The following is a 19,646-nucleotide window of genomic DNA, read 5'->3' on the forward strand; positions in this document are numbered from 1 at the left end:
ACTTGGAAAGCAGCAGTTATGGGGGAAATTTCCTGAAAAAGGTGGCTACTTCCATTTTTGAATCAAGCATACCTGTATTTAAGAATCCACCTTTTTCTGGGAATTTTCCCCCATAACCACTGCTCATTACTGTTTTGGAATTGCATGGGGGAACCCCAGGATTTAACCCCCCCTACATGTTGCACCCTTCAGCCATCTTTGTAGCCATGGCTCACTGACCAGGAGTCCATGTTGTCTACATAACCATGCTCCAGTGCCAGGTTCGAACCTACAACCCCGTGCTTATGGGTCGAGATCTTTACACCAGAGCAACAGACTCCTTCACCCTTCTTACACTTTTCTTTGTACATTTGACAATTGCAGTAGTCTATAAAGGACAAGGATCAAACCCATAACCTCTTGGATGGGAGCTACAGACTCCTTAACATTTTTTATTTGACATTTCTATGTTTGACATCAACAGTTGCAGAAGAGATGAGATTGAACCAAAAACCTTTGGGTTACAAGGGAGGGACCAAACCCCAGAGCTACTGCCTCCACATAAATTGTACTTATTTTCATGTGTGAGACATCGACAGAACCCAAAACCTCTTGGTTTTGCAAGGCAGGGATCCAAGCCATGAGCCAGCCAGTGCCTTCATACAAGTTGCACATCTGTTTGTAGCTTTAAAATTGACACAGAACTAAATGGACTACTTTTAAGAGTGACTGCCTTTAAGAAGCAAGGAATACCTTTGAAAACAGCATCCATATGAATCAGTTATTCTAGTGCCAAAATTGACTACAAAGTGTAAATAGGATTATTTTGGTCATAAAGTCAGTCTCGTCTAAAATTGAGTTGGGAACATCCGTACATCACAACGGCTAAATGGGTTGGAATTTGATTTGATGATGTCCATTTGCCCACTAACATGGGGTGAACAGCTGTGGTGATTGCCCTCTATCCAATAGCATAGACAGTGAGACAGACCTGCCCAGCAGCTCCGACTTTAAGACAACACTTTGCATATTTTACTTCCGAAATACTGCACCAAACACCTTAGATGTAAAAGTGTGCAATAACATCAAACATAATTACAGATAGCAACGTAGGAGCTAGGGAAGAAGACTAGGGGAAATAATGGAATTGGGCCCATGACTTTAAAAAATGTTGGGCGGAGACTGGTGAAAGAGAGAAGAAAAGCCTGTAAGGCAGGATACATTTTTCCACTTAGTAACACATGTCATTTATTTAACATGGCTTCATAAACACTGCTCTCCACCCCACCCTCAGTGGCCTAGCTGTCTCTGGCACTCACAAAACCTAGGCCAGGATTCAATCCAATCGCAGGTTTTGACATTGCCTTTTTGAAAGGCAAATCCTATTCCCGGTAAACACTGCATATGTTGGCTCAGTCAGCAATTGCCTTTAAAGCTAGATGTTTTTTGTTGTTGCATGGGCTGCATCTCAATCCACCACAAAAGCTGCAGTGCCTAGAACTTCTGACATACTGAATCTCGGCGCTAGTGTAAAACTACAGATCCAAAACTGCTCTATTTACCACAAAGAATAATTGTTTGACCTAATACAAAACACTTTCCCCAAATAATGCATAATGCAGGGTAGGAAACCTTGTTCCTGGAGTGCTGCAGGTACAGCAGGATTGTCATAATTACATGTACAGTAGGCACCACACTGAACTAATTAATTGATCAGTTCAGTGATTGCCTAAATTCAACACACCTGGTCTTCCATGTCAGTTATAACAAATAGATGAACTGCTGCAGCACTCCAGGACCAGGGTTGCCTAACCCTGGCATAGAGAGTCAACTTCATACTCACCCCATGAACAAATAAATTACACTAGGAATACAGGAGAGAGCGAGAGACAGATGCCCCGATCCCAAACAGACCTGGGTTCAAACACTTTGTGTCGGCATTCATCTGTGAACGTGACACCCCAAGTTCTAATATGAAATACAATGGTTGATACATGTGCAGTGGTCTATATTTTAGGCTGAGAGTCAATCCGATAGGTTATAGGCTTTAAAAAAAGGGTATTTTATCTATTTTCCTGCATTCACGGTTACATATTTCGGCTCAATGGGAAATTGTCTTGTGGTTTCAAAGCATAATCAATTCATTTATTGTGATGTCAATCTCAATTACACAGATTCGTGCTTGATTTTAAAGAGGTCCTGGTCACTAGGTTGACGGTTCAAACCTCAAACACAAAATAGTAGTGGCAAAGTGCCAGGGGGGCCTGAAAGGAGTAAGGCAGATTCACAACATAAGGGAGGTGTTCTCATTACTCCCCCTTGCTGGAAGCATGCTGAAGTACAGGTTAACATAAGGCCATCTCCCTCCATAGTAGTGCTGGATTCTCCAGCCCCATGTAACCAGCTCCTGCTGTCGTTTTATAGACAGCATAATGAGAAGCTCACAACCAGAGGTCAATTAGGAAGTCAAGGTGAGAAATGCCAAACACTTCCTGTGAAAGGAAATGACATCACACTGTGTATCCTCTTGATTCTACGACATCCCAGCTCTAATGACTTGGTGTAAAATTGAGGGGCATGAGCCACATGTACACCACTAGCTCATGCACATTTTGTATCAACAATTTACTCAACAAATATAAAATCAATGCTAACACAATATATACAAATTCATCATGATACAACTATTTTTGAGAACAGAGAGGATGTGGCAGTTTGTCACAAAAAAATAGTTTACAGAACTGTAAAAAAGGATAAAAATAGAATTGAAAGACTAACATCTTTATGGTTCACTCCATATATATTCAATTCCTTTTTTATCCTCCTCCCATCTATTTAATTCCTAAAATTCCTTGTCAGTTCCTCTTAAATGTTGTAAAGCTTTATTGTCCGTTGTTTCCAGCATCCCTCCAGCTCTCATACTCCTCCCCGTCTCTCCATGGCAGCAGGGGGTGTCCCTCTCTCTCCATCCTTCCTCTTCCTCTCTCCTCCTCCAGTCCTGTCCTCCCGTACCATTCTGATCAGGTAGCGACTGGCCTGCTGTAGATTCCACTGGTAGCGGGACAGGATCATGACGCAGTCATCACGAGAACACAGGCTCAGAGAGTACAGCTGCTCCATCTGAGGAGAGGAGAGAGTTAAGTGAGGTTGGGGCATCATATTTAGTATTAATTACATAAACACCGATCCAAATACTTCATTTTAGTATTCTTAGTTAACTACGTTGGGTCAATGGAGAATACATTTGAAGTATATTTAAATAAAATATGCATTATTTCAGAATTATTACATAAGAATTATAAGAGAAATTCTGTCTTACCTTGAGTTGTTGCTGGGCCCTTACAGGGTTCCACTCATTGCGGCGAAGTGCGTTACGAACCTCCTCATTGGTTACTCCATGCACCGCCTCCATGACCTGACCAATCAGAATACCTTAGTAAATTAGACCAATTAAAGAGCCTGAACGGTCTAACACCTCAAGAACTAAAGACCCTACATCCATTCCATACCTGTGCTATGACGGCTTCCCTAGTGCGTTGCACTTGAGGCGGGTACCTCTCCCTCTCTCGTTCCCTCGCCACCCTCTCCTTTTCTTGATCCCTCTCCTTGTCCCCAATGTTATCCAGTGCTGGTGTTGACCGTGCCATGTGGGCCATCTTGCCCAGATTGCTTCCTCCCATGGTCTGCGGTGGTTGGGGCTGAGGCTGGGCTGGCTGTAGCATCTGCTGCTGTGGATGTGCTGGAGGCTGTGGAGGCCATGAGGTGCCTGGGGCTGGATTTGCAGTAGGCCTCTGATCTCGGCTCACCACCTGGTGGATCTTGAAGTTTTTGGGGTTGGGTGGGGGCGGGCGAGCCGGGGGGGTGATGCTGGCGTCGCTGAACCTACGGATGTCCTGCTGCATCCCCACCATGGCGGGGATGGGTCCACGACGGGGGTCCACCCTGACCCCTACTACCGTCTGAGTCCAGCTCTGGGGATCGCTCAGGACAGACTCCAGACTCCTGGTCATACCTGGGGACAGAGGGATAGTTCTATTAAACATATTTATTGTGCACAAAATATGTACAGTATACAGCATGTTGGGGGGTGGTTATCCCTAGTTGGTATCGAACTTCAGACCCGTTGCTCTCAATGCTAGTAGAACATGGATAACATGTTCGTATCAGCCATATGTTGATCAAAGAGCTCTGCTTGACGTCGTTACCTGACATTTTCTGTAAGTTGGAGCCCTCTTCCTCTCGACCTCTGTTTGCTGGGCTGCTCCTCCAGTTTACGCTCCTGAAAAAGGTCAGATAACAAAACACAGGTAAACACACACTGGTCACAGCCTCTAAGCTGAGTGCGCGCAGAAGAAATATCAGCGTGCACAGAGAAGCACAAGATTCAACTTTCTAGAGTTTTCCCCGTCAGTTAACACTATCAACATTTCCCTTTACTGTGGCAATTGTGATCGAATCAATGCAATATTAGCCACTTTCAATGCAACATACCAAAACAAACTACGCAATAGTTAGTATGCAAAACTATCTATGCAAGAGATGTTGTTGTAGGCAGAACGCATCTGAGTAGAATTCTACTGCATTGACATGCACGACTCAGGCCCGCACTCTACAGACCGGCGCTCCATAACGAATCAGAGCTGCAGTAGGCCTATATGCAAATAGACAATTGCCATATATGGATCTGTGCCATTCACTTTGAACTGGACTGTGTTTACAGCATGAGCGGTCGTGAGTAGATGCGCTTGTTTTGAGATCAAAGCGTGAACTGCATGAAGTCATGTGTGTACATTTTGTTAATATCCTTTGCTAGTTAGTCAGTTATTAGCCCAGTTATAGATGATGTGTAGTCAGCAATAGGGGAGTGATTGCTTCCTACAAGAGCACAAAACTTTTAAAAGTGAGTCAAGTAAAGAGCTTTTTTTTTGTCTTAAAGGGGCAGTGTTGTATTTTGAGACAGGCTTTAATAAGAAGCCAATAGGCAGAGGGTAGCATAAGTAGCCAATAGGCAGAGGGTAGCATAATTTGTCTGATTCTCTGTCATAATTGTATGGGAATAATGATTTATTTTTTAAATGGATTCTTGCATCAAACAACATTTTCAGTCACAGGACAAGTGGATTAACAGGTTATTGTCAAGCCCTGAATGTTTCTTTTCAAAAGTCTCTGTAGGCCTACAGTTTGCGCTCAGCAGACCTGAAATTTCCTCAGTGATAAACATTTAAAGGGAACATTGGTCATGGGATGTATACTCAAAGGTTCAAAGTCCTACTACATTTATAATATAGCCATGGGTTGAGTAGGTTGTTACATTACCTCATGGTGGAATGTTTACAAAAGAAAAGTGCTGAATACTAAGTGGAAGGTGGTTAATTCACCAGCTATGACCCTCCTGCAGGTGGTTTCTGCCTTAACCAACTCATCATTGTCAAACATTGCAAGAAAACAGCGCTGTTGAATGCAGGAACCAAGATTAGCATACAGCATGATTAAGCCCCAGCAGCAAAACATTATCCAAGCCTTATCGAAACCTAATTAAAACTTGACTGACTCATCGAGGCGCTCCGGGGTGCCCCAGCTACGGTCGGGGTGGGTGTCTCCATGCCCTGTGTGCTGCAGACTGCCCTTCAGAGGGGGAGAGATGAGGCTGGAGGCAGGAGGACCAGGGGCAGCGGGAGGAGTAGGAGTGCTGCTGGGGGCAGCCAGGCTCGGGGGGAACCAGCCCACCATCAGGGTCCTCTGGTTCTGACCCTTCCACTCACACAGCTCCAGACTACAGGGGAAGAATCACATTAAGAAACCAGTGACCATCGTACAATTTCAACTGTTTATACTGACTTATAGACTTAACTAAAAATAAACTGCTTATAAATCCTTAACAACCCTCTTGACACTTTTACACAAGACTCTGCATAATGTAGTGTTAGCCAAGTTAAGAAAAGCAGAGAGAGCATCGGGTAATTGTAAGATTTTCATGATAAAGAATTTGATAATACCCCCCTCTCAAGAATTACCACAAGGGGGCAAGAATGTGAGGATTAGGGTTAACCATCCAATCAGGGTTGGAATGCGGTTCATGAGTGGAGCTCTTTGAAGGAGCAGGTTTAACAAATTAACCCATTCTTCTTTGTGTCCATAAATGTTCCCTTTCTTCCTATCCCTCACTCACCCATGGTCTATGACGGTCACTAGGTCGTTGGATAGCAGAGTGAGTTTCCTAGGTTCCGCAAAGTCCCTCACAGCACGCACCTCTATAGGCTGAGCCTGGATAGAGGGAGGAGGGGAAAACTATTTAAGCACGTCTCAAAGTGAAAATGGCCTGTATTTTTGTCACTGCCGTCATGCTTAAAAAGTAAACATGTTTAGGAACAACTGGATTAGAGCAGAGTACACCAAACTCAGTCCTGGGGCCCCCCGGGTGCACGTTTTGCTGAGTATACAGTGCATAACAAATGTACATTGAAATGTGTAGTCTGTTACCTCTGCCACCAGAGTGGTGAGCTGGGAGAAAGTGGGTCGGTCGGATGGGGTGCAGGCCCAACACTTCCTCATGACAGAGTAGAGTTCCTGAGGACAGTCAGGGGGTCTCTCCATACGCTCTCCCTCCCGCTCCACCCTCCACAGGATCTGAGGAGAGAAAAGAAGAGAGGAACGTTTAACGACAAAGACATTGCAATGTAGAGATATTGAATATTTTTGTGGTCACACGAAATACTGAAGTTTTTGGGTACAAAGGGCTCAAATATTTCAGTAGTCGTACAGATGCTTGGAGCCTTGAGTCGTTCTGAGTCATGGTTTACCTTAAAGGTGTACAAAACTGTCTCCACACTCAATTTCAAAACTTTTCTACACATACCTGTCTGCCAGATAGCCCCAGCCAAGGCTCCTCACAATAGGTGAACATCTCCCAGAGGAGGACCCCAAACATCCACACGTCAGAGGAATGGGTGAAGGAGCCCAAACGCAGACTCTCTGGGGCACACCTGGAGGGCGCAAGAGAGAGATGGAATTAATACAAACTGACAATAATTCAGCAAAGAAAATCCCACAGTAGTGATATCTCCACATCGGCTTCCATTAGGTTACACTGCTAAACAATCAATGACTTGCAAATAACATTTCCCCCCCACACACTCCTTGATGTTTCCTCCTCAGCTCACCAGGCAAAGGGGATGCGTCTGTGGGCTGTCATAATGTAGTGGTCCTTCTCCTGACTCAGGCCCCTCATCAGCCCAAAGTCCCCGATCTTCACCATCTCCCTGGATGCCAGCAGAACGTTCCGGGCAGCCAGATCCCTGTGAATGAACCTGGAGGAGATATAACACAGGCACGCTTTACCAGCCAAAACCACAAATGATACTGGGTTTTCATTGGTTAGAAGTGTCTTCATCCGCCTCTGGTCAAATTTGATTGGCTTTCAGGAAATGTATTACGTTGGTCAGAGGAATTGTTTACATTTAGGGTTACGGTGAGGGTTACAGTAAAGTTAGTGGTTAAACTGGCATATGTGGTTGTAGCAAAGAGTTTTTATAACTAAACCAAGATAGACCACAGCCCGTTGTTTCAAATGGGAACAAACAAGTCATAGTGGGCAGAACAAGCAAGGAGTTGGGCAGAGCCAAGCGCAAGCTAGCGAGATCCTATTGCAGAATTCTAGCAGACATTTGCATATTTCCATTAGGGAATGCCTACTCTGAAGTGTGCGTGTGCAATAACTCAAGTCGCCTTTGCACTCCTTCTAAACAACACTATTTTTTACAACTTTGGCAAAGGGTTAAGTCTACAAAACTTAGTCCACACTGTTTGTAACCAATTCTAGTTTTGGGAACAGAAAACGGTATCGAGATCAAATGTATTAGCAGAATGTCGGCCAAAATCCATCTCGTTCCATCTTCTCCCACTGCCGGCCACTAGGCTTCCTCTCACCACCATATGTGGTAGTAAGTGGACCAAGCGCATGCTTCACATTTATACATCCAGTGAAATATCGGTCTCATTGTTCTATCTGTGGTTGTAGTCTGTAGAGTGGGACTGTTTCGTGTCTCACCTGCGACTCTCCAGGTACTCCATGCCCATTGCTATCTGGGTGGCGAAGAGCCAGAGGCGCGCCAGGGGGTACTCGTACTGACGAGAGCGCAGCGTGTCATACAGGGATCCCAGACATGCCACCTCTGTCACCTGGGGGAAAGATAAAACGGTTTTAAAGGGACTTCTTTGCTCTGAGGATTTTACTTTCCCCCCTCAAATTCCCTAAGTGAATTCTGTGATAAACATAACATCTGAATGACCACTGAATGTTTCTTTGAATAACATTTTTATTTTATTTTTTTAATCTTCCGATTAGAATATTAGCCTATTGGGCCCTGGAATGAAATGAGACAGGATTTCAATGTAGAAATATGAGAAATACTAAATATGTTTTATACTCCATCTTTCAGAGGATGGAAAGAATATGGCAGTCTCACCATCTTAAGGGGCTGTGTGAGCACCACTCCGTAGAGGCGGATGATGTTTGGGTGGTCTAGAGACTGCATGGTGGTCACCTCCTGGAGGAAGTCTGTCAGCGTGTCCGTCTGTCTGGACAGGCTACTCCTCAGAGTCTTCACCGCCACTGGCAGCTGTCACGGCAACAGAAAGGAGAAGGATGGATGAGTCAGGTGTACTGATTAATAGCATTTGGGATAGAAATTGCATTATAATCTATTGATCGGGAACATACTGTAATGCAATTTCTATTGATCTTTAAGATATCTTGCCCTGTGTGTCTTCTAAACAGGAAACCTAGCTCTGGCTTTTCACTAGTACTGCTGCATATCTACATTAATAACATTGGACTTGGTGAGTACATTTTTTTTTTAAATAATAATTTTACAAAAAAAGGAAATAGTGTCCCACTAGAAACACTCACCACTCTCCCAGTGGGGGTCTGCCACTCTCCCCTCTTCACCACACCGAAGGAGCCCATGCCCAGCTTCTCCCCTAGAGATAGTTCACTGTCCTGGATCAGACAGGTGAGTGCCCGCCCTCCTGTTTCCTGGCCCTGCCCCATACTGCCCCATTGGTCACCGCCCTCCGGACCACGGCCACTGAAGACCTGGGAGAATAAAATTATATATATATATATATATATATATATATATATATATATATATATATATATATATATATATATATATATATATATATATATATATATATATATATATATATATATATATATATATATATATATATCTCTCAAATAAAAAAATAACAATCTTCAAAGAAATACATTGTGGGAGGTGGTGTTCATGTCTTACCTTGGTGATCCATGACTTTGGTCTCATGGTGATCTTGTACCGTTTCACAGCATCCCATAATCTTCTCTGTCCTACATGTCAACAAATACACTTAGAATCAGAACAAATGACCATAGATCATAAATCAAAATAGATCAACAGCACTTACAACTCACTTCTACCGTAACCCACTAATCTACTGGTAGTGCCAACATGGAGAATAGTTTGCTTGTGGCTAGATGGTATACCGCTATGGTAACAAAATAAATAATCAAGTTTGTGTCACTTAGAATTTTTGTATTTTAGCTAATACTAACCGTTTTCCTAACCTTAACCCAATTCCCCTAACCTGCTGCGTTAATTATCCTAACCTTCTGCCTAAATTACTACGAAAAGTCACTTTAATCCGTAACTGTATACCATCCGGTCAAAACAGCAAAACGCTGATACGAATAATTTGGAGGCAACTGTGTCGAGCACTGACCTGGTTTGCTGATGCCGATCTGCTCGAGGTCAGACTCCTTGACATAGTCGAAGTGCTCTATGCGTGTGATGTTGAGTCCGTCCCGGACACGCAGGTAGAACCTCTCCAACTGGACCTCGGCCAGGAGGTGGTACAGCCACTGAGTGTCCTGGTCCATCAGCATGACCCTACAGGACACCACAGCACTAGTGGGGTGAAAGAAGATGGAGGGGAAGAGTCATGTAAAGGTGCCGTTTCCAATCGGCCTTGTCAGTGGTGCTGGCTGGAATTTTGTGGAGTACCGGAATTAGCCTGTTGCTACCATCATGCCACCCAAAGATAAAGGTTGGAGTAATGGAGAGGACAGTATTTCGCGATCACAGGTGCGAGACCTTTCAAAATCAACAAAAATATATCTACAAGCAATTGTTACAGCAACAAGAAAATAGCTTTAAGAACTTTTTACAAATACTGGTGAACTCAACTAACAAAAGAATGGACGATCTGACCAGAGATCCAGGACCTTCAGAACCGTTTGCAGTTCTCCCAGGGAGAGGTGGGTGTCCTGAAAGAGACTTGCGGCAAGATGGAAAAAAACTAAGTCCTCTCGAGATGACATCAGCACTGTCTGTGAATCATGAGACATGGATGGATTCTGAGGAGAATGTGAGAAGGCTGAGCCACTGTCTGTGAATCATGAGGCATGGATGGATTCTGAGGAGAATGTGAGAAGGCTGAGCCACTGTCTGTGAATCATGAAGCATGGATGGATTCTGAGGAGAATGTGAGAAGGCTGAGCCACTGTCTGTGAATCATGAGACATGGATGGATTCTGAGGAGAATGTGAGAAGGCTGAGCCACTGTCTGTGAATCATGAAGCATGGATGGATTCTGAGGAGAATGTGAGAAGAATTATCACGAAAAGCTGCAGATGGATCATAGGAAGATTGAGGTGGAGCCACACCCACAGGTCTGGAACACCTGTAACCAGCCCAGGTGACAGACTCAGACTGATAGTCGTCAAGTTCCTAAGGTTCAAGAACAAGACGGCTGTTCTGGAGAGAGCTAAGAAATTGAGAGGAACCAACATCTTCCTCAACGAGGACTTCTCTAAAGCTGTGCGCCAGAGGTGGAAATAACTCATCCTAGCTATGAAAGCTGCCAGAGAGCGTGGGGACACAAGCTCATTGTCCAGCCTCCCTCCCTAAAGGCTGGGAGGAATGAGAGAGCCAAGCTTCAGGGTCAGTAGCTTCAGCCTAACATCCCACAGACCTGATAAACAATGTATTTATTCATTTTACCATATTAGAGTGCCTTCAGAAAGTATTCATACCCCTTGACTTATTCCACATTAAATTCATTTTAGATTCTCACCCATCTACACACAATACCGCATAATGACGAAGTGAAAACATGTCTTCAGAATTTTAGCTAATTTACTGATGAAATATCTCATGTACATACACTATCAAAGGTTTTAGAACACCTACTCATCCAAGGGTTTTTCTTTATTTTTTCCTACATTGTAGAATAATAGTGAAGACATCAAAACTAGAAAATAACACGTATGGAATCATGTAGTAACCAAAAAAAGTGTTAAATCAACATTTTTTATTTGAGATTCTTCAAATAGCCACCTTTTGCCTTGACAGCTTTGCACACTCTTGGAATTCTCTCACCAGCTTTACCTGGAATGCTTTTCCTACAGTCTTGAAGGAGTTCCCGCATATGCTGAGTACTTGTTGGCTGCTTTTTCTTCACTTCGCGGTCCGACTGATCCCAAACCACCTCAATTTGGTTGAGGTCAGGGTATTATGGAGGCCAGGTTATCTGATGCAGCACTACATCACGCTTCTTCTTGGTCAAATAGTCCTTAAACAGCCTGGAGGTGTGTTGGGTCATTGTCCTGTTGACAGTGTCACCAGCAAAGCACCCCCACACCATAACACCACCTCTATGCTTTACAGTGGGAAATAAACATACGGAGATCCGTTCACCCACACCGTGTCCCAAAGACAGTGATTTGGACTCCAGACCAAATTACAAATTTCCCCTGGTCTAATGTCCATTGCTCGTGTTTCTTGGCCCAAGCAAGTCACTTCTTCGTATTGGTGTCCTTTAGTAGTGGTTTCTTTGCAGCAATCCGACCATTAAGGCCTGATTCACACAGTCTCCTCTGAACAGTTGATGTTGAGATGTGTCTGTTACTTGAACTCTGTGAAGCATTTATTTGGGCTGCAATCTGAGGTGCAGTTAACTCTAATGAACTTATCCTCTGCAGCAGAGGTAACTCTGGGTTTTCCATTCATGTGGCGGTCCTCATGAGAGCCAGTTTCATCAAAGCTCCATGGTTTTTGGTCACCTGAAGAAACTTTCAAAGTTCTTGAAATGTTCTCGTACTGACTGACCTTCGTGTGTTAAAGTAATGATGGACTGTCATTTCTCTTTGCTTATTTGAGCTGTTCTTGTCATAATATGGACTTGTTCTTTTACCAAATAGGGCCCTACTGTGTCACAACAAAACTGATTGGCTCAAAAGCATTAAGGAAAGAAATTCCACAAATTAACTTTTAACAAGACACACCTGTTAATTGAAATGCATTCCAGATAACTACTGTACCTCATGAAGCTTGATGACAGAATGTCAAAAGTGTGCAAAGCTGTCATCAAGGCAAAGGGTGGCTAAATATATTTTGATTTGTTGAACACTTTTTTGGTCACTACATGATTCCATGTGTGTTATTTCATTGTGTTGATGTCTTCACTATTATTCTACAATGTAGAAAAGAGTAAAAATAAAGAAAAACCCTTGAATGAGTAGGTGTTCGAAAACGGTAGTGTAAGTACTCACACCCCTTTGCTATGACACTCCAAATTGAGCTCAGGTGCATCCAATTTCCTTTGATCATCCTTTAGATGTTACCAAAAAGAAATAGGAAGAGGGAGGCCCAACTCAGCAGAAAATCTTTCTCCCAGCATGTGGTGTTTTTTTCGTCGTTTCGTGAGTGTCTCGTTTTTGGTAAACGTAAAATATTGGTTCATTTGCTATGCTGGGTTTATTTGCTTGAATAGAAGTTTGAATAGAAGTCATAATGCTTAAGTTGTTACAAGTGTAATGATGATATACACTACATATACACTACATATACACAAAAGTACAGTTGAAGTTGGAAGTTTACATACACCTTAGCCAAATACATTTAAACTCAATTTTTCACAATTCCTGACATTTAATCCTAATAAAAATTCCGTTTTAGGTCAGTTAGGATCACCACTTTATTTTAAGAATGTGAAATGTCAGAATAATAGTAGAGAGAATGATTTATTATAGCTTTTATTTCTTTCATCATATTCCCAGTGGGTCAGAAGTTTACATACACTCAATTAGTATTTGGTAGCATTGCCTTTAAATTGTTTAACTTGGGTCAAACGTTTTGGGTAGCCATCCACAAACTTCCCACAATAAGTTGGGTGAATTTTGGCCCATTCCTCCTGACAGAGTTGGTGTAACTTAGTCAGGTTTGTAGGCCTCCTTGCTCGCACACGCTTTTTCAGTTCTGCCCACATGTTTTCTATAGGATTGAGGTCAGGGCTTTGTGATGGCCACTCCAATACCTTGACTTTGTTAAGCGATTTTGCCACAACTTTGGAAGTATGCTTGGGGTCATTGTCCATTTGGAAGACCCATTTGCGACCAAGCTTTAACTTCCTGACTGATGTCTTGAGATGTTGCTTCAATATATCCACATAATTTTCCAGCCTCATGATGCCATCTATTTTGTGAAGTGCACCAGTCCCTCCTGCAGCAAAGCACCCCCACAACATGATGCTGCCACCCCCGTGCTTCACAGTTGTGATGGTGTTCTTCGGCTTGCAAGCATCCCCCTTTTCCTCCAAACATAACGATGGTGATTATGGCTAAACAGTTCCATTTTTGTTTCATCAGACCAGAGGACATTTCTCCAAAAAGTATGATCTTTGTCCCCATGTGCAGTTGCAAACCATAGTCTGGCTTTTTTATGGCGGTTTTGGAGCAGTAGCTTCTTCCTTGCTGAGCAGCCTTTCAGGTTATGTCGATATAGGACTCGTTTTACTGTGGATATAGATACTTTTGTGCCTGTTTCCTCCAGCATCTTCACAAGGTCCTTTGCTGTTGTTCTGGGATTGATTTGCATTTTTCGCACCAAAGTACGTTCATCTCTAGGAGACAGAATACATCTCCTTCCTGAGCGGCATGACGGCTGCGTGGTCCCATGGTGTTTATACTTGCGTACTATTGTTTGTACAGATGAACATGGTGGCTTCAGGCATTTGGAAATTGCTCCCAAGGAAACATTTACAGAAAAGACAGAAATTCCAATGCGGGAGTTGTTGCTGTATATGTTCAGAGCCATATTACACTTAAGCTTAGAGGATCTCATGTCCAATGTTGTTGAAGTGTTGTTCTTGTAAGTTCACCTGCCTCATCTAAAGCCTATTATTTTGGAGTGTTGCTATAGGCCACCAAGTGCTATCAGTCAGTATTTGAATAATGTGTGTGCAATGCTTGATCATGTGTGTGTGATGTTAACAGAGAGGTCTATTTTCTGGGTGACCTGAACATTGACTGGTTAGCAACTAGCTGTCCTCTCAAGATGAAGCTTCTAATTGGGACTAATGCCTGTAATATGACCCAGGTTATCACTCAACCAACTGGAGTGCATACAAATAGTGTTGGATAGGTGACATCCACTTGTATTGATCATTTCTTTACTAATACTGCAGAGCTCTGCTCCAAAGCAATATCAGTTCTCATTGGCTGCAGTGACCATAACATTCAGGCAATAACAAGAAAAGCCAAATTGACAAAGTTTGCACCTAAAGTAATGTATAAGAGATCATACAAAATGTTCTCAGGACTGTTGGTCTGATGTGCATGAGAAAATGAATCCAGATACAGCACTGGAAGTATTTGTAAAATGATTCATGCCCATTGTTGACAAGCACACACCTGTTAAGAAATTAACTGTGAGAATTTTTAGAGCCCCTTGTATTTATGAAGAATTGAAAAATTGTATTGTTCAAAGAAATTATGCAAAATAGGGGGGAAACAAGTCAGGCTGCTCAGCTGATTGGTTGACATACTGTAAACAGACATTTTGTGACTAAACTTAACAAAAAAGAAATTATATTACCAAACCAAGATAAAAGACAAAAAACACAATGGAAAAATTATTTGGGTTTCCTGCCCATAATTTAAGGTACTCCAATCAATCTCCATCGTTCATTGAATTTGATGGATAATTTATAACAAAACCTTTTGATATTGCCAATCCTTTCAATGAATATTTCACTAGTGAAGTTGGAAAACTCAGAAGTGAAACGACAACATTGAACCATCATATTTTTGAACAAAAGCTTTAATAATGAAAGAAAAGAATTGCTGTTTTGAATTTAGTTCAGTTAGCGTGGGAGAGGTGGAAAACTATTGTTATCCATTAATAATGTTAAGCCACCAGGTATAGACAACCTTGAGGAGAAACTATTGAGAATGGGAGCAGACGGTGTTTCCACCCCTATTTTCTAAATCTTTAAGGGTGCATCAGTGTTTTGTTAATTGTGTTTTGTGCAGACCCCAGGAAGAGTAGCTGCTGCTTCTGAAAAAGCTAATGGAGATCCAAATAATGTAGCAGGATGGTCCGGTTCCATTAGTAGAACAATATGTCCTTCCTTTGTCAAAGTTGTTTCTGATCTAACTAGAATGGGTAGGTAAGTACACAAGGGTATAGCTTTCCCCAGTCCAGGAAGTGATCACCTTAAGGGAGTTACGGGAGGATGCATTTCAAGCCAATTCCAAAATACAGCGTAAGCACTGCCTTGTTGCTAATTCCCAGCAGCTTCACCATTTGAATATTATGCATAATTGAATTGAGAATTCACAGATTTTGTTCAGTGGAAGAACATCAGAGAAAGTCCAAGAGCTGTAACCAAATGAGACAGTACCTTTTTTGAGCCTCAATTCAATAACGAGCCAGCCCGGTTTGCCGTAATTATGTTCTAAGTTCACATACCGGCCTCTTCTGGTCGCTATGGACACCCATAACAAGAACTCATCAATAAAAGTCCTGAGTTGACGCGCTGTCTAACACAAGAGGGAGCCGAGTGTGACAGCTTTCAGTACCAGCCAAACACTTAACAGACCTTTGTTTTGTATCAAATCAACACCATAAAACAACCCTAATGAGCAAAATAAATTTAACCTGGCACCAAAGTCACAGTGTCAGCTGAATCAAGTTTGTTATATCACATTTGTTGGGGGAAATCCTATCACCCCTGTCCACATAGACAAAGAACCAGTTACAGAAACAGAGTGTAGATGAGAAGATAGCAGACGAGGGGAAAGGCGATGATTGAGGAGAATAATTAACCAATGGAGGATGGGAAGAGCGGGTGGGGCAGGAAACAAAGATGAAAGTGTGTTAGAATAAGAATAAGCCAGTGGGTGTTAATCACTTAGTTTCAAAATACATTTGCTCATTGTTTACTGCTACCCCATATAAAGCTAATCATACCTCAACATTGGTGCCCATCCTTCGGTTCTTAAATCAAGTAACGTATTTTTGTCCAGCTCCTACATCAGCTTTGAAATAGTCTTCTTTTTTGCAATCTCAAAGCAAGCAAGCCCACACATCTGTTGCTCAGAGACTACTGGAAGCGCAAGTTCTTCTCTCTGTCTTCATCTCAAATTTTGCAATTCACGAAGAGGCGCGCAACCTGTGACGCCAAGCTGTAATTTCCAACAACTACTCAACGTCTATCTAACTACACACGTCATTTCATGTCCTTGTCTGCGTGTGGACTTCCGCGTCAGGGAATTGCCGCTATAAAACAACCACAGAGAAGGGTGGGAATCAGAGGCCTACATTCTTGTGTCAACTACTCTGGGAAACCCAAACCAGTTATCTCAAATTAACTGTCTGACATATGAGATATAGAATGTGTGTATGTCTATGTCATTGCTGATAATGGGTACCTGATGTGGATGCAGACTGTAGCTTGGTTAACAAATGAAGGCCATATCCATTTTGTATTTCCACAGAAAGACCGACAGAAACACATTGATGCAGACAGATGCAAGAAGGGGCTAGTCCGGACAAGCACTATTCCTGTCAAAAGAGATTCCCAAGGACAACTCCCAAACCCACACCCAACGATCTCATGAAAGTCACAATCCTGTGCCATGTCTGCAGTAAAAACATGCGAGCAACCTATCACGGGTCATTTCTCACGCATGCCATTGCTTTGAGGTTATTCAGCTTTATGTACACAGGAATGCATCTTTAACCCACTCAGTTACTGGATAATGAGTGTTAGAAGAGAGAGGTGGCTATAGGGTTGTTTGGGCCTATTTGCTCTGTCCATTAAGCATTTGGGAGGCTTTGTTTACAACTGAGGCTACATCTTTTGGTGCTGGTTGGGTGGGTGCACTCGATCAATTAAAGACCAACTAATGGGGTAACTAGTAACATAAGCATTTTGCTGCACCTGCCATAAAACCTGCAAATCTGTGTACGCTACCAATAAACTTTGATTTGATAACTGGAGTCTGAAAAAACCTACTGGACACATGATCCCTGATAAGCTGGGATTCTAACAAAAAGAGAGTTTGACAAAGCTTCACGATAACATCTCCTCATAGAGAAGGGCTCTTTTAACAGAATGCATGGCCTGACTGACTCAGTCTGAATCATAACAACCAGAACTGTCACCAATCTACATCAGTCAACAAAGGGAGTGCCTTCAAGCAATCTCTGGGAGTGTCTTCAAGCAATCACAATGAAGTAGTCTGGAAGTTGAGTAGTTATTTCAGAAAGAAAGAGATATATATATATATATACACACACACACACAATCCTGGATACACACTAACCTCTCTTAGCAGTGACATAACTATTTGCCTATGACCCTTGTTAAATAAGTATTTCCCAAACTTGGTCCTGGGGACCCCAAGGGGTGCATGTTTTGGTTTTTGCCCTAGCATTATACAGCGGATTCTATTAATCAAATCTTAATGCTGAGTTGACTATTTCAATCAGCTCTGTAGGTCTAGGGCAAAAACCAAAACACGCACCCTTTGGTTTGGGAAACACTGCCATTGTCAAACTGTGTTTATCCTCAGTTGAGCTTGCTGGTGTATGGTCAGCATTAAAATGATCATCCATGATGACGTTCGAACAAAAATTGTTTAGAACAAAAATGTGAAAATATGCTTTGATTTATCTGGTTCATAAGGCACGCATTGTAGCTTACAGAAAAATGCGTTTCTCCAAATCAAATGCTTGATTCATTCTTGCCTATCAAAATGTCATTGCCATTTTTCTCAACAGAGTTAAAAGTAACTCTGCAACATTTGTTACACTGGATTTGATAGTAAATCAAGGTGTAGGCCTATGAATTACTGAACGCCACTAACTGTAACGGTAGTTGTGGGACGCCATTGTTTTGTCTTTCAGAATAAATACTGTCAATATACTGTATTGACTGGTGGGGTAAATTGATGCCAAAGGCTAGTTCAACAAAGATGAGTTGTAAATACTTACCGTCAATAAAATGACCGAAAGTCTACTGGGGCCACGATCTTGCTTATTTATGAAACCAGCTTTCGGTTATGCGCGACAACAAATTAAATGATTCCCAATAGGATCGATAGATCTAGAGATAATCCACATCACATGCCATACTGTATTTCTTCATTTCGTCAACAAATGATCATTATTGTTTTCTTAGTGTTGTCGGTTGTTTTATTTCATCGCAAAATATCTGAGAATCCCCACTTCAACTGGTGTGTTTCACGCTACCTGTCCACAGTGCTCTCTCTTCCTCATATTTCACTCCACCCCTTTTCAATGTCCACCTGTGCTACACTAACCCAGCCACCCGCCTACACGTCACACTTTTTTACAATAATGTATGACGTAAGTTATTTAACAATAATATATTACACATAATAATGTTGCGCAATCACACCACAACTACCACAATTATATAGGCATTTGCCTAATTATCATACATTCGCATGGCTCTTTTGAACAACTTGAATGCGCATTATGCATCAATTATAAATGAAAATAATTATGTTATATCATGTAAGTTGTATCCTGTGTTCTCCTTTGCCTAAAACGTTAGTGATTGAACCTCCCTTTTATTTATGTTTTCATGTGTGGACAAAGGGCCCTGAATGTGGACATTGTAAATTCTAAATATATAGTTGAATAGCAGGTGACCATTGCATAAAGTGAACCATATTGCTGTTATATTCCATCAATAACAGCCTCAGAGTACTTCTCTCCATTGATCTTTTGCTTGTTTTGTTTGAATGATGCCGAAACTTGCCAGCAGCAATAACTCAAGTACTGTAGAGAAACTAGACTCTTTCTCTCTCCCTCCCTCTTTACTGTGCATGTCTGCTCCTGCCTAGCCAGTCTGACTAGATTTTTGCCTCTCACATGGCCTCCGATTTGAATGGGCAACCAGGCTGCATCAAAGTCGGGTGCCCCCTGCATGCACTTCCTTGTACTTGTGGTATGGTACACACAACACAATAGAAAGGGAATGAAGCTCAATTTAAAGGACAATCAAGAGTGTACTCATTTAAAAAACAGTGGAAACTGGTTCTCTTTCATGACATTATCACATGGATATAAAATGACCGAAAGGGCTTCCGAGTGGCGCAGCGGTCTAAGGTATTGCATCACAGTGCTAGAGGTGTTACTACAGACCCTGGTTCGATCCTGGGCTGTATCATAATCGGCCGTGATCAGGAGTGCCATAGGCCGCACAATTGGCCCAGCGTCGTCCTGGTTAGGGTTTGGCCGGTGTCGGCCCATCATTGTAAATAAGAATTTGTTCTTAACTGACTTACCTAGTTAAATAAATAATATATATAT

General features: G+C 42.3%; 1 protein-coding gene across 2 annotated transcripts; it reads right to left on the bottom strand.

The window, feature by feature from the left end:
* Window positions 1-2,017: 2,017 nt before the first annotated feature.
* On the bottom strand, window positions 2,018-18,601 carry tnk1 (tyrosine kinase, non-receptor, 1). Of its 2 annotated transcripts, none has more exons than XM_082977395.1 (15): window positions 18,300-18,601; window positions 9,742-9,926; window positions 9,279-9,349; window positions 8,888-9,073; window positions 8,445-8,597; window positions 8,027-8,157; window positions 7,140-7,286; window positions 6,836-6,962; window positions 6,460-6,606; window positions 6,149-6,243; window positions 5,531-5,752; window positions 4,185-4,258; window positions 3,489-3,991; window positions 3,299-3,394; window positions 2,018-3,099 (listed from the first exon to the last, which is right to left on the bottom strand). In XM_082977395.1, the coding sequence occupies exons 2-15, from the start codon at window positions 9,902-9,904 to the stop codon at window positions 2,896-2,898; spliced, it is 2,319 nt and encodes a 772-aa protein (XP_082833521.1). In that variant the 5' UTR covers window positions 9,905-9,926; window positions 18,300-18,601; the 3' UTR covers window positions 2,018-2,895. The 2 variants fall into 2 exon arrangements, with proteins under 2 accessions (XP_082833521.1, XP_014062230.3); XM_014206755.3 differs by lacking the exon at window positions 18,300-18,601 and adding an exon at window positions 16,272-16,554.
* Between the last annotated feature and the right edge of the window lie 1,045 nt (window positions 18,602-19,646).

The sequence above is a fragment of the Salmo salar genome, chromosome 07 (assembly GCF_965601325.2).
Source record: "Salmo salar chromosome 07, fSalSal1, whole genome shotgun sequence".
NCBI classification, from domain to species: Eukaryota; Metazoa; Chordata; class Actinopteri; order Salmoniformes; family Salmonidae; genus Salmo; species Salmo salar.